Consider the following 12,629-nt stretch of genomic DNA (forward strand, 5'->3'; position numbering starts at 1 on the left):
GAGATGTTTTCCAGACCTTTGGGATGTTTCATACTGATACAGAGACTCATGGATGTCACGAGTGCCTCCGTGTGGCCAGCTCCTTCCTAAAGCAGCATCGCCCTCAGCAGCAAATACAGCACTTTCTGCAAAATCAATAGTCAGGTCTCTCCTGGAGGCCTCTAATAGAGATGTACAGATGCAATCCTGGACATTAGAGAGGGGAAATCACTCCAGGAGGCTCTCACAGGTCTCTGAATTGGAGATAGGAGAAATTACAGTCTGTGGCACAGGGGTTTCTGTACCTGCTTCATTTCTGCTGTAATAGGCATCATTGTGACTGTCACAGAACGTGCCCTAAAGGGGCACATGATCATGTCCCTTTGGGACACAGGACAAGGCTTGCACTCCTTACTGGCAGCACAGCAGCAGTCTCAGTCCCATCACATTCATTTCACACCCTGGGCTGTATCACGTTGCTCAAATGATGAAAACATGTACAATTTAATTTCTATACCTTGCACTCCTGCTAGAGCTTTTCTTTCTCCTCTCTCATGGCTAAGCAGCTGGGAGAGAGGCAATCATTTGCACTTGGTGGAACTCAGCCCTCTCCCTGGCAGGGTCACTACTGGAGAGGATTGCCTCCTCATCACTTGGATTTCAAAAAGCAGCCTTGCTTTCATGTCCTCGTTACAGCACGGCTCTGTCATCTCCAATGCCTCATACAGCACAGGTGGCACCTGAATTTCTAAATATTAATTCCTGAGGAAGTGCTGAGACAAGCAGAGTACATGTGAAGTCAGCCTCAGTGAGAGGGAGCACAAGCAGGACGTAAGAGCAGTGCTAGGAAAAGGAAAGCTGATATTAGGTTGAGGTTGTGCCAGAGTTGCCTACCTGATTTTGATAACTAACAAGTTCCCTTACAGATCTATTCCCCCAGCATCCATAAAAACAATCTCACCCCAAACCTCTCAGCAGCACATCAGAACAGCTCACAGAGTCTGCCCATTGCCCCTGGCAGGGGGCTATGCCTTGTCCGGCGGGAAGCGATGCCTGTTCCATTACCTGCACCACAGGGCCAAGGAGAGCAGCCTGGCCATTAACTGCCTGTGATGAGCTAATTAATCATGGGCACTTGCTGAATTCCTGTTCCTACACCATTATTAATGGCTCTGTGGATTGGGCTGCACAGCAGAGGCTCCTCCACGTGCTGAAGCAGCAATTCTGCTCTGCAAAGGGCACCAGCTTCACCCAGCCAGCAAACAGGAGAAATTGCTGAGTGCTGCCCCAAACTCTCATCTTCTCCTCCTCACCGTTGTGGACTGACTTCCAGCTGCCCACTGGGGCTCAAACTTCCTGTCACAGGGTCTTCCCAGGTGGCATGGGCTCCTACTGAAGGACAGCCCTGGTACCAGCTTGTCCCTAAATGTGGGCATGTCATGAGGTGACTGACACCAGTCACTGCCAGTTCAGTGCAGCACAGAATGCCCTGGCTTCCACCTTGTCACTCCCAGACACTCCAGCCTCACCTGGTGCCATATGTGTCTCCTCCATTTTACAGGCTTCCTTCTCCAGCTGTGTTGCCAGAGGGAAGCCCAGTCTTCCCTCAGTGTCATGGGGTCCACTGAGGTTGGACCAGGGCCCCTTGAGCCTGATCCTGCTCCAGATGTGCTGCCAGAGCTTATGTGGCCACAGCCTGCACATGGCCAATGACACCAACTGCTGCTTGTTTGGAGCAACAAAACATCACTGGGAATGAATTATGCAGCTGAGCAGAGACTCTGACAATGAATTCTTCACTGCTCCCACTCATCTCTCTTTTCCCCTCCTTCATATTCATATCTCCTTCCCCATTTCCTTCATATTTTTAGGTGATGGCAATGAAACTGTGCGAGGCAGGACAAGCAGAAGCATGAACAGAGCCTCTGGGTCTTGCTCCTGCCCTGAGCTCCCACCTGCAGCAGAGCTGGCCCAGCTCAGCCTCCCAGGAGCCACCACACCAAGGCAGAGCCCGAGTCACCAACTGCAGTGAGAGTTCCAGGGGCACAGCCTTGCTTGTGCCTCTTGCTCTCCCTGTTCCACAAGATGTGACTCTTGGCCATCCCAAGGCCATAGAGGTGAGAGGCTAAAAGGCATTAAACCCTCCAGGCTGTCTGGAAGCAAAGGAATGGTGCTGTCATTGTCTCAGGTCACCCTTCAAGCACAGCTTAGACAGCTCCCTGAGCTGGCTCCAGGCTCGTGGAGCTTGTGCATCCTAAAGCAGTGGACTCTGGCAGTCCATCCATCAAAGTGTTCACTGGCACCAATTTACAGCTGTGCCAAGCCTGTGTGGAATCAGGCATCTGAGGGAGTGGCCCCAAAACCAGTCAGCTATGAACTGTGAATCCTTCTCACCCTGTCCCTCAATCCCTGTGGCTGCTGGGCACAAACACTCCCTTTCTACCTGCAAAGGGAATGTCCAATTTAAAGAGCAGAACCCAAAGCCAGCCTGGGAACTGAGCTCACACAGGTGTGGCAGCAGGCCAGAGGGAGCTGAGAAAAGTTTGGCCAGGTGGCACAGAGTGCCCTTGCAGTACCATAGTCCCACCAACAGACCTGCCTTAGACAATGAAGGTCACATCACTTTGGGGTCAGTAGCTAATAAAAAGGAAAGATCTCAAATCCTTCCTTACACTACCTTCATTTAGTGTCACAATCAACTGGAACACAGATGGCTGCTACAAGAGCTGTAAGGACCTGCTGTTGTAAGGACCAGCATCACCTTCTCCATCCCATGTGATTGTAAGAACTCCCAATGTTAAAGGTGCCTGGACACCGAACATCTATGAAGCTACTCACCTCTGTGGGGAGAAAAATGTTCTGAATTGTTTCAGCTTCCAAATATAAAGGTAGGAAAAAATAGAGAGAAACTGACACAGGATTTAGGATGACACAAATTATATTTCTGAACATCACCAAGGAACAAGATGGGACAAATTCATCTAGTACTTGTGGAACTGGGTATCACAGCTCTAAATACAATGGGAATTGTTCAGCTTTGATTAAACAAAACAAAAATTAATTAAAAAACCACTCAACCCCCAAACATGTTTCAGGTCATTGTGATTAAACTCAGAGACTGAATTAACAGAAGGAAAAGAGATTGCTAATACACTGCCAAAGTCGTTCCCACTTAACTCAGCTAAATAGAAGCAAAAAGCCCAGGACTGCATCTGGCAAGTTTCAAGTAGGGACCTTCTACATGAAATGCAGACTAGGGTCACGATAGCAGAATAAGCTGCAGAAGGAGGTGAAGGAATTATAGCCATAGGACACATCAAAGCACAAGCTTATACAGACCAGTCTTAACAGCTGTAGTTTCTCCATTTAGTTTCATAAGAAAAAATTCCAAAAGAGCCTTTTATTCTTAGCCCCCATGTGTCAACTAGACCTGATGGTTTGTGAGGGCTGATGCCACAGTCCAGCTCTGGGCATCACCCAGGACTCCTTTCCATCAGTTGTGCAAAAAGGTGTGAACCAGAGCATGCAAGCAGAGAGGTGTCTGCACCAGTACCAGGTGTGACAGTACCTGTGTGGCAAGGAGTAGCTTCCCTTTGGTGGCCCAGAGAAGAAAAGCTCTTGCTTGTTTTCCTGGTATCAGCACTATCAAGCTGCATTGTGTAGAATTTGCTGATGGACATGTTTGTGCATCTTCTGGCTTTGCACTTTTTGGCTGGTGGGACATGCCCCATGCTGCCATCATCCTCAAAGAGCATGGGAGAGGCTGGGAGGTGAGAGGAGCTGGAGAATGGGGCCAGTGCTGAAATCAGAGGTGCCTGTGTTAGATGCACACAGTCCTCCCTTGTCTGTGGGAGATCCATAGGTTTTCCTAGAAAGGGCTGAGAGACACCTCTGCCTCCTTCAGACAAGGACATTCACTGTTTTGGGGCACTGACTGCACAGCATCCAAATACCTGTGGCAGAGCATTGCATCTGTCTGGCACAGAGCAGGAAGCTCAGAACTCAGTGCCACTGGCAGGCAAGAAGCACCTGCTATCAGATTGAACATACATATCTTGGCCATTCATATTTTGTTCTCAGCCCTGCAGAGTTTCTCCCTGGAACTAAGAGGTGAAGGAGTCAGTGCATCAACCCAAAATAAAAAAGACAATGAGTCATCCCTCCATCCTCCTCCATCTCCTTAGCCTTGGGCCTTTTCCCTCCAAGAGGCTACTGCAAAACCTAATTTAACTGGCATCGCAGTTCCAGGGAGAATTTGGAGCCCTCACTCCTGTTCCAAGTCCCCTTTGACTTTGGGCTGTCTGCCTTGGCCAGTCTTAGGGTAGTGGGGCAGGAAAGGGTTCTGCAACAGTGAACAAAGCTTCAGGGATTGTGGCACAATTCACACAAAGCACTACCAGCTTTGAGCAGCTTGAAATGAACCTGCACAACCCCATTTACTGCCTCACCTCAACAGCCAAGCAAAACAAAGGTGATAAAAGCAGACAGCTGAGAATTCCCATGAAAAATAGCACAGAGCATGTGGGAGTCTCACCTGAAACACCATACTCTTCTTCCCCCTGGGACTTTTCCTTAATTCTATCAAATAGATATATTGCTGACATTGCTAAGATAGAAAAAGGGGTAAGAAACAATGCCTTATTTCTTTCTCATCAGTTCGGTAAATATTAATTCCCACTTCATACTAGGATTAGGCTCAAACTGAAGTATCATAAATCTGTAACCAAACTGAAGCCAACAGAGCAAGAATGACTTTTTAAGTCCAGCTACAAAAACAGTCAATGGCACGGGATGAGAGATACTTTTATTTTTCACCCAGTAGAACAATCAAGTGGAAGATTATTAAATGGGGAAAACAGCAGCTTTGATGGGCCAGATACCAAGTAATCCCTGAAATGTGTCCAGTGTATCTGTCAGTGGAGCAGAACTGGGCTTCTTTGGGTTCTCTTCAGTGGATATTTGCAAAAAAATACAGCTTAGAGTTAACTGAAACCAGTCATCAGATTAAGAAAAAAGGCAAAGGCAAAAAGACTATTAACATTAAAACATTTTCTTTCAGCATTTTCAAAACAGAAGGTTTCACATTTTTGCTTCAAAGCAACTTGTTACAGCCCAAGACATAACGTTTGTTAAAATGCAAGCCTAGAAATTAACGTTTCATTTTGGTATGAAAGGATTTGTTTGTTTGTTTCAATTTTTCCCTTTTTCATTCCACTGTGAAAATGGAAAAAAAAAATTGTCTCAGGTCACCCTTACATTTTTTCTCAGATTTTTCAGTTCAGCCTGCAAACTGAAAAACCAGAAGGGCACAGCCTACTTGAGAGTTTACTGTCCCTCTTTCTATTTGAATCAGATCTAAACCAAAGAAAAGGAGAAGTTCATTTCACCAGGTAATACCAACCAGAATCAAGGTATATAGGAGATGTAAAAACACTAAAAATGGGAGGAGCCATGGCTGTGTACAAGGGGCTGAACAACCCAGGAGACAGCTCTCCTGGCTCTAAAGAACACTGCCATCTACAAGTTTCCTGCTCTGCCATCCTACTTTCACATAAGGCAATTTATAAACTGTGGGTCTGATCCTGCATTTTCAGAACCTGACTGAGATGTGCTGACACCACTTATCTGTGAGCAATGCAAGATCCAGGTAACCCACCCTAACCTGCTCTAAGCCAGGGGGCTTGGGGGTTTTGGGGTCGGGGGAAGCAAATGGAGAGAGACACAACACTCTCCCACCAGCAGGACTGGAGCATCACTCACGTGACCTGAAAACAACATCCCTTTTTTGCAAAGTGCTACCACTTCTGCAGGGACAATACAGTACTGGATAGTCGCTCTGCAAGCTCAATAAAGTGAAAAGGCCTTACAAGGATCTTTGTTGGGACAGTCATCTGGTTCAAGCACAGCAGAGGACAACAACAGCAAAAAAAAAAAAAACCCACAATAAATTAGGTATCAGCACAGCTTTCTAAATGGTCTAGAACAGTTACTACAAGACAAAAATCACAGCTCTGGTAACTTAGAATCTTGTCCTTTTTTTAAAAAAAAACAAAGCTATTATCCACAGGTTTTGCATAAAAATAAACATTTTAAGCTGACAGCATTATGTTAATTGGATCAACCTGCTTTTTTATATATATATAGTTCTATATATATTTAAATGTATATTTTTATATGAATAATCTTTAAAGGAGTAATGGGAGTCACAAATGCATAAAAATAGATATTCTGAAAAACAAAAAAGAGTAATAATAAAGACAACCCTGATGAAAAAGGAAAAAAAAGTCAAACAGGGCAGTATTCTAAAGCAACAGCTCACCATACCATAATCTGTGGAGTCCAGTCCTTCTGTATTGTGAGCAGTTACTCCTAAATACTATTGGGATTTCTAACAGTGATGCAAAATAAATTCTTGCACATTTTTTTCTTTTAAAAAGGAGAAGGGATTTGGGTGTATAGGACAGATTTAATGCCTGTTACATTGCTGTAAATAACCAGCATGGATCATCTCCCAAGCTGAAAGCAGGAGGAACTCCAACAATGCTTGCATCGATAAGAATATATTTGCTAATCAAAATCAGATCTGTTCCTCCAAATTTAGTTGTTGTGTTTGGTTTTTTTTTTTTAAACACAATTTTTGCCCTATGATATTTTTCTGTTGTTCTACAAATAATCCAAGCAGACTGGAAAAGGTGAGATTTTCAGTACTCTGTCAGCATTTGGTGCAGCTTTGACAAAAGCCGTCTCCTACCAATTTGGAAGATTATTTCAGAGTGATCCTGAGCGTGGCATAACCTCACTGTTAAAAATCCCTTCAGGGCAAAACAATCATGGGGGAGGAGGGGAAGCTGTAAAAAATTAAAATAGCCTGACTTGCTTGCCAGCTGCATCAGTATTCAAGTAAAGTTTATAAAGTACCTTTGTGGGACTTTAGAGTCTTGGAGAGCCAGACTGGCTTATATTAACAAGTGTAATATGCACTTAGAATATGCCTTGTCATCTGCTTGTCTAAACTAAAAAAAAGAAAACAAAATTCAAAAACAAACAGAAGCAAAGGAAAGGTAAAGGAAAGGACTCAGCATCAGTATTAGACTGTAGTGTCTTCTTGACACTGACACTTTGATATTCTTGCCTTCCTTTCTAATGCATTACAATAGCATGAAGTCACACAGCCATTTTAAACAAGCATTTCAAGAGTCCAGTTTTCATAGAGGTTAACTTGATCATCAGCACAGCACTGGAGAAAGCTGATCCAACGATATTTCACTTACAGAACTCTTCAAAGGAAAATAAGAAATACAATTCCACAAAAAACAACGCCAATGAAAAGCACAGAAAGTAATTTGTTTTTTATCAGTGTTTTCGCTTTGATATTCTTACAGAACAAAAAAAAATTCCCTTATCTCTGTCTTTAAAAGCAAATTTTCTAACCAGTAGATTTTAGAGCTATTTTCCATCTACATGAATCTAAGCTTTTCTGAAACCACCAATAGGTTTGGGTTTTTTTGGGGGGGTGAGGGATGGGGATGTGTGTACTAGAGGATTCCCTCTCCTAAATTTCAGACATCCAAATGGCATCCATTTGTTTTGTCTTATTTCTCCTCTTGAATTTGTCCATTCCCCTTAGGTTTTCAAAGGCCAACACTACTGTGAGAATTTAGGTGTCCGCATTTGAAAGAACTTTGGACTGAGCACAGCTTCACACATTTCACCTTCAGCATGCCCTTTCCATGTAGTTTCTTCTCTCTTTACATGTATAAAATCACAGTTTATGTAACATTGTTTTAAAGGAAGAAAATAAAATACACACACACACATACATTGTAGTGGTGAACACTATACACTAAATTTTTTTTCAACAGCATAACAGAAAGTTTGGCCTACTGTAGGTTGAAAATGTAGGGAAGGCTGAACTTTTATGGTTGCCATGCAAGCCAGCTTCAAGACAAAACAGATTAACCCACCCAAGAGCAAATGCAGCTCCTACTTTCAAGCCATTCAACAAATACTGCCTTTCCAGGAATCAGACTGACATCTGACAATTCAGTCAATGCAGTACTTGGAGAACCTCACTGAGTTGCTTCTGCATCAGTCCTTTGAATCCAAATACTGTTTAAACCAAAGGGGAAGAGGGTATCTGAATTGCCTTATTATTATTAATATGTATATATTTCAATAATACTTTGAATTTCAATTAACTTTTGAAACCTTGCCCTTTGAGAAGAACACATCGTTTAAGTTGACTTTTTTTTCAGGCTTCTATTCCTTCGTAATTCTCTCTTCATTTCCTCTTGTTGTTCTTTTTCAGTTATCTACCAGAAAACTTGCTTTCTCCAGCAGAAACGCAGCTGGTGGGCTTGGACTTTCACTGCACCCGTTCTGTGAAATTCTCAGGGAAAACCCCTCGGCATTGGTCAAGTTCCTTATGCTGGATCCAGTCAGACTCCTTCACACCCATCAGCCATCCTTCATCCTGGAGGGGAAGACAGAGATCAGATGCTAAGGGACGGATGTGAGCAGGGATTTTTCTTACACATTGCAGGCCAAGGAGGTGTCAAGACATTACCAAAGCCATGCTCTTATTTGGCTTGGAGACAATCCAGGAGGAGTATGGGGGAGAAGGAAAAAATGCTGTTGTTTCCTTTTAAACAGAGAAAAGGCTACATCCCAGCAGAGTTCATACCAAAGCTCCTATCTGACCCACACTGTAAAAAATACAAGTGAACAGAAACATGTCATAATTTACACCCACTGAAACAGGAGAAATTCTGCCAAAAGAGTCTCCAGAGCTACAGGATGGGAATCACCTATCTCACCCTTCACAATGCAAACATGAGGGGTCTAGCATTCTCCATAGCCATAAAAGAGACAGGCACCTCCAGCGTGTAATTCACCCCATTCATCTCAGGCGCAAGTCTTTGGAAAGGATGAATCAGCTCCAGGAGGTGCTCATCCCTGCTCCAGTCAGGGCACCCAGATGACTGGCATTTTAGAGGTGGTTCAGGCATAATTAGTCTTATTTGCTGTGCTGAAATCCTGATATATGGGGAACTGGGAGCTGAGGAACCAAACCCATCTTCCCAAAACTCAGCAGTCTGTTTGGTTTGATGCAAAGTGAGGTTAGCAAAACTCCCAAATTTTGGCTACATGTGATTTAGGTCTCTCAATAAGGTCTTCCCTACCCTCCAACCTATACATCTATAAACACAGATTAATTTTTACTCAGGCAAAAGGAACCTTGGTAGAACCTGCTCATGAGCAGAACCAGATTTCCCACCCTCTGCCTGCAGGTTATCTGGCATTGAGATTTCTGCTCCATCCTAGGCACGTGAGGGAAATATTCAAGATATCCAAGGTGGGAGGGCTGCACTGAGCTTGCAGCTCAGGTGTACAACCTCTCTATTCTCTGCATGCCTTGGAGCTGCCACAGTGGTAGCTGCCCTTCCACGCACATCGCCCACTCATTTGCAGTGGGGCAGTCGTGGGTTTAGAGTGCAGCATGAGGCACAGGAGCTGCACAGCCCCCAGAGCCTGCAGGCTCACTCAGCCCTGACTGCTGCATTAGACTGGAACATTCACGAGATGTCATGGGAATGACACGAGATGGGAGCCCATCTGCAGCAGCCAGCTGCAGGGCTGTGGAAGGATTGACATGCCATAAATCAGGAAGACAAACAACAAGGCAGAAGGCACTGGGCCCAAGTGTGTAGAAGGCAGCTCCCAGCTCACAGCACGTCAGGCACAAAAGCTCATCCTTTTGCACACAGTGCTGTGCCATAGAGCACACATGCATCACTCCCACCAACCACATCCTGCAATGAAGGGTCTCCTTGGCTGTAGGGATTAGACATGAGGATCCAGATGGGGCCTTAACAATTTTAAACCAGAATCACTTAAGTGCCAGCTTAGAAGTGTTGCTGCCCTCAACTCTTTCTTCTATCAAGAGAGATGAATCCAGGCCTGGGCACACCCACAAATTGAGACCTAAGCTGCAAAGTAGTGATGGGAATCAGTCCAGCATCCTAAGCTCCCTCCACTCACGTGCACCGTTCATGCACATGTTAACAGCCAGCAATTCCTGGCTGGGTATGGTTGAGGTTAGGGAAATGAGTTGTAGCAGAAGATACACTGTAGAAGGGTTAGAGGGCTTCAGTGCAGCTACAGAGTCATGTTAGCAACACTCGGAGCTCACCCTCTGCAGCTTGGAGAGTCTCGAGTTCATGGCTGTTGCACCCACATCCAGCTAAAGTGCAAACACAGGGCATTGAAAAACTCTGATCCAAAAACACCATCTGCTCCACAAATGCCATCTCCTACCACAGAAACTGGAGGAGCTGACACTCATTTCCCATCCAGAAAGCTTTCTGAGAAAGAAATGTTCACGAATGCTTGTGCAGGGCAGTCCCACCCAGTGGGGAGTCTCACCTCCAGAAGGAATCAGTGCCTGTTCCCCAAAAACGTCTCTTCCTTTAGCTGTGTGGGAACTGTTGGCATTTTATAGCTCCATTTCACAAGCATCAGCATGATCTGCCTCCATCATTCACAAAGCCAACAGCTGGGCCACAAAGAGGATCCACATTTTCTGAGTTAGTGAACTACATCACCTTCCCTTTACCCCTTGTGGAATCCAGATCTTATCTGAACTTGGCCAAACACAAAGAGCTGATGACTGCTCAATCGATTTGAAGAATTCTCTTTCTTTTCCAAACAGCAACCTAGAGATGTGAGCATTAATTTTATAAACTCACCATCTCTCTCAGTCAAAGTAGTAAAATTGCTGTAGATTGTCAGCTGAGTTCCCTCAAACACAGAAAGTGAGGAGGACTTACTAAAGGCTTCTAGCTCAAATTAAAGAAAAACATGACCAAGTAAATTCAGGTTGAAGATGAGCAGAAAGACTTGTTCTCTGGAGCCGAGACCTGTTCTAGCCTTTGATTCTGCTGCCATCTCCTGACCAAACACAGTCATTTGGAAACAGCCACTGCTGTGCTGAAGGGCAAGACATCATCCACTAGCTGCTTTCTCAGAGCTCCAACATTTCTCAAAAGAGAAGAAAACATCATAAGGTATGAGTCACTTCTCTCAATGCCACAGTCCGTGCTGTAGTGGTCATAGGGAATATGGATCAAGTTTAGGGGCAGTGAGGAGGCAAACTATGGGCTCTGTTGGGCTCCCTGATCAAGAGAGCCACAGTATTGGCTCAAATGTTTTGATAGGGACAAGAACCCATGGCTACTCCACATGCTTTATGCAGGATAATGTCTCCACTTTCCAGGAACAAGCAGAGTCCTCCCCTCTGTTGCAAGAAGCCAATCTCAAGCTCAAGGACAACCAGCTCTCTTGCCAGCTCCCAGCCACAAACTAACGGCTCAGGATTCAGCCAGCCAACTGTTAGTGAAGAAAGAAGCAGCTCAGGAAGCCCCCTTGGCTCCACCTGGCCCATGCTCACACCCTGCCTCCCCCACTCACCTGCTCCTCAGGGTTCTCAAATGGAATCACAAGCACCACGTCCCCAGCCTTCAGCTGCAGCTCGTCAGTGTCGGTGGCCGTGTAATCATGCATGGCCTGGACCTGCAGGGACAGGAGAGCAGCACTTTAAGCACAACAGACTAAAATGCCACCTGAAACCACACTCAGTGTTATGAGCCTCCTGTCATTCTCCAGGATTTTGGCATTCTTTCAGTTTCAGCAGCACTCACAGAAAAAAATGGGAATGACTAAAGTAGGGAAGTGTTCCTATAGTAAGATGCTGTCAATTCCCACTTTCAGGGTATGATACATCTGTGCTTTCTGGCTACCACACTCCCCCTATGGATATTAAATTTGTGGGTTATCCTCACCCAAAATCATTCCTTCCTCCACACCTTTGCTGCAAGTGATCTTGGCATATTCAGAATACCCACCCAACTAGCCTGTCTAGTCCTATACTGTCTGTTAATTCTGACTTTCTAACTTCCCTGAACACAGAGTCCTCTGTTTCTGCTGGTGTTCCCAACTCTTCTCAATTTGTCAACTTGCACCAAAGTTTAACTTTTCCTGTCAGGAGCACATTTTATCCACTATCCAGAGTCTGTGACTGACACCACCAAGATACAAAATACACCAGCAGAGAGAATGGATTTTGCTGCACAGTATAGCAAAACCTTTAGATGCTGATCTGCTTACATAATCCTTTGAAACATCTGGAACTGCATGAAGCTGCGCTGTTGGAGAGGAAGGTTTATCTCTTCTTCAACTTCTGTTCGGCCTTTCAGTGTGGCATAGCCCATGGCCATGAGTGAAACCAGTTAATGCCTTACAGAGGAGGAAAAAACCCTCACCAGGAATTCAATGCCACACAGCCACGCACTCACCTTGAACAGAAACCCTGGGGGCATGTCAGCTCTCTCAGATGAAGCACCTCCTTCCACAGTACCATTGACAGCTGCAGGGAAAGTTTCCACAACAACAGCAGGCAAAGAGCTCTGAGAGGCAGCGACAGCCAAGGAAGGGAAAAAAAGACATTGAGAAAAGAGAATCCAAAACTGAAGCTCCAAGTCCGCCCTGGAGGATCCAGACCCCAACCGTCCCATGGCTTCAGTGGGTTTTCCAAGGACACCCCAAGGGACAGCAGAGGCAGCAGTGAGAAGACAGGATTGGTGACTGCTGTC

At 45.1% G+C, this 12,629-nt stretch overlaps 1 protein-coding gene across 1 annotated transcript in view; it reads right to left on the bottom strand.

Annotated features, from left to right (window-relative positions):
* Positions 1 to 2,899: 2,899 nt before the first annotated feature.
* BIN1 (bridging integrator 1) overlaps positions 2,900 to 12,629 on the bottom strand; it is a 53,355-nt gene continuing 43,625 nt past the window's right edge. The window contains exons 14-16 of the mRNA XM_031056016.1: positions 12,333 to 12,443; positions 11,449 to 11,550; positions 2,900 to 8,452 (exon numbers count right to left, since the gene is read on the bottom strand). Of these exons, the coding sequence (XP_030911876.1) occupies positions 8,345 to 8,452; positions 11,449 to 11,550; positions 12,333 to 12,443 (321 nt within the window). The 3' untranslated portion in view covers positions 2,900 to 8,344. The remainder of the gene's footprint in view (positions 8,453 to 11,448; positions 11,551 to 12,332; positions 12,444 to 12,629) is intronic.

The sequence above is a fragment of the Geospiza fortis genome, unplaced genomic scaffold (genome assembly GCF_000277835.1).
Source record: "Geospiza fortis unplaced genomic scaffold, GeoFor_1.0 scaffold112, whole genome shotgun sequence".
Lineage (NCBI taxonomy): Eukaryota > Metazoa > Chordata > Aves > Passeriformes > Thraupidae > Geospiza > Geospiza fortis.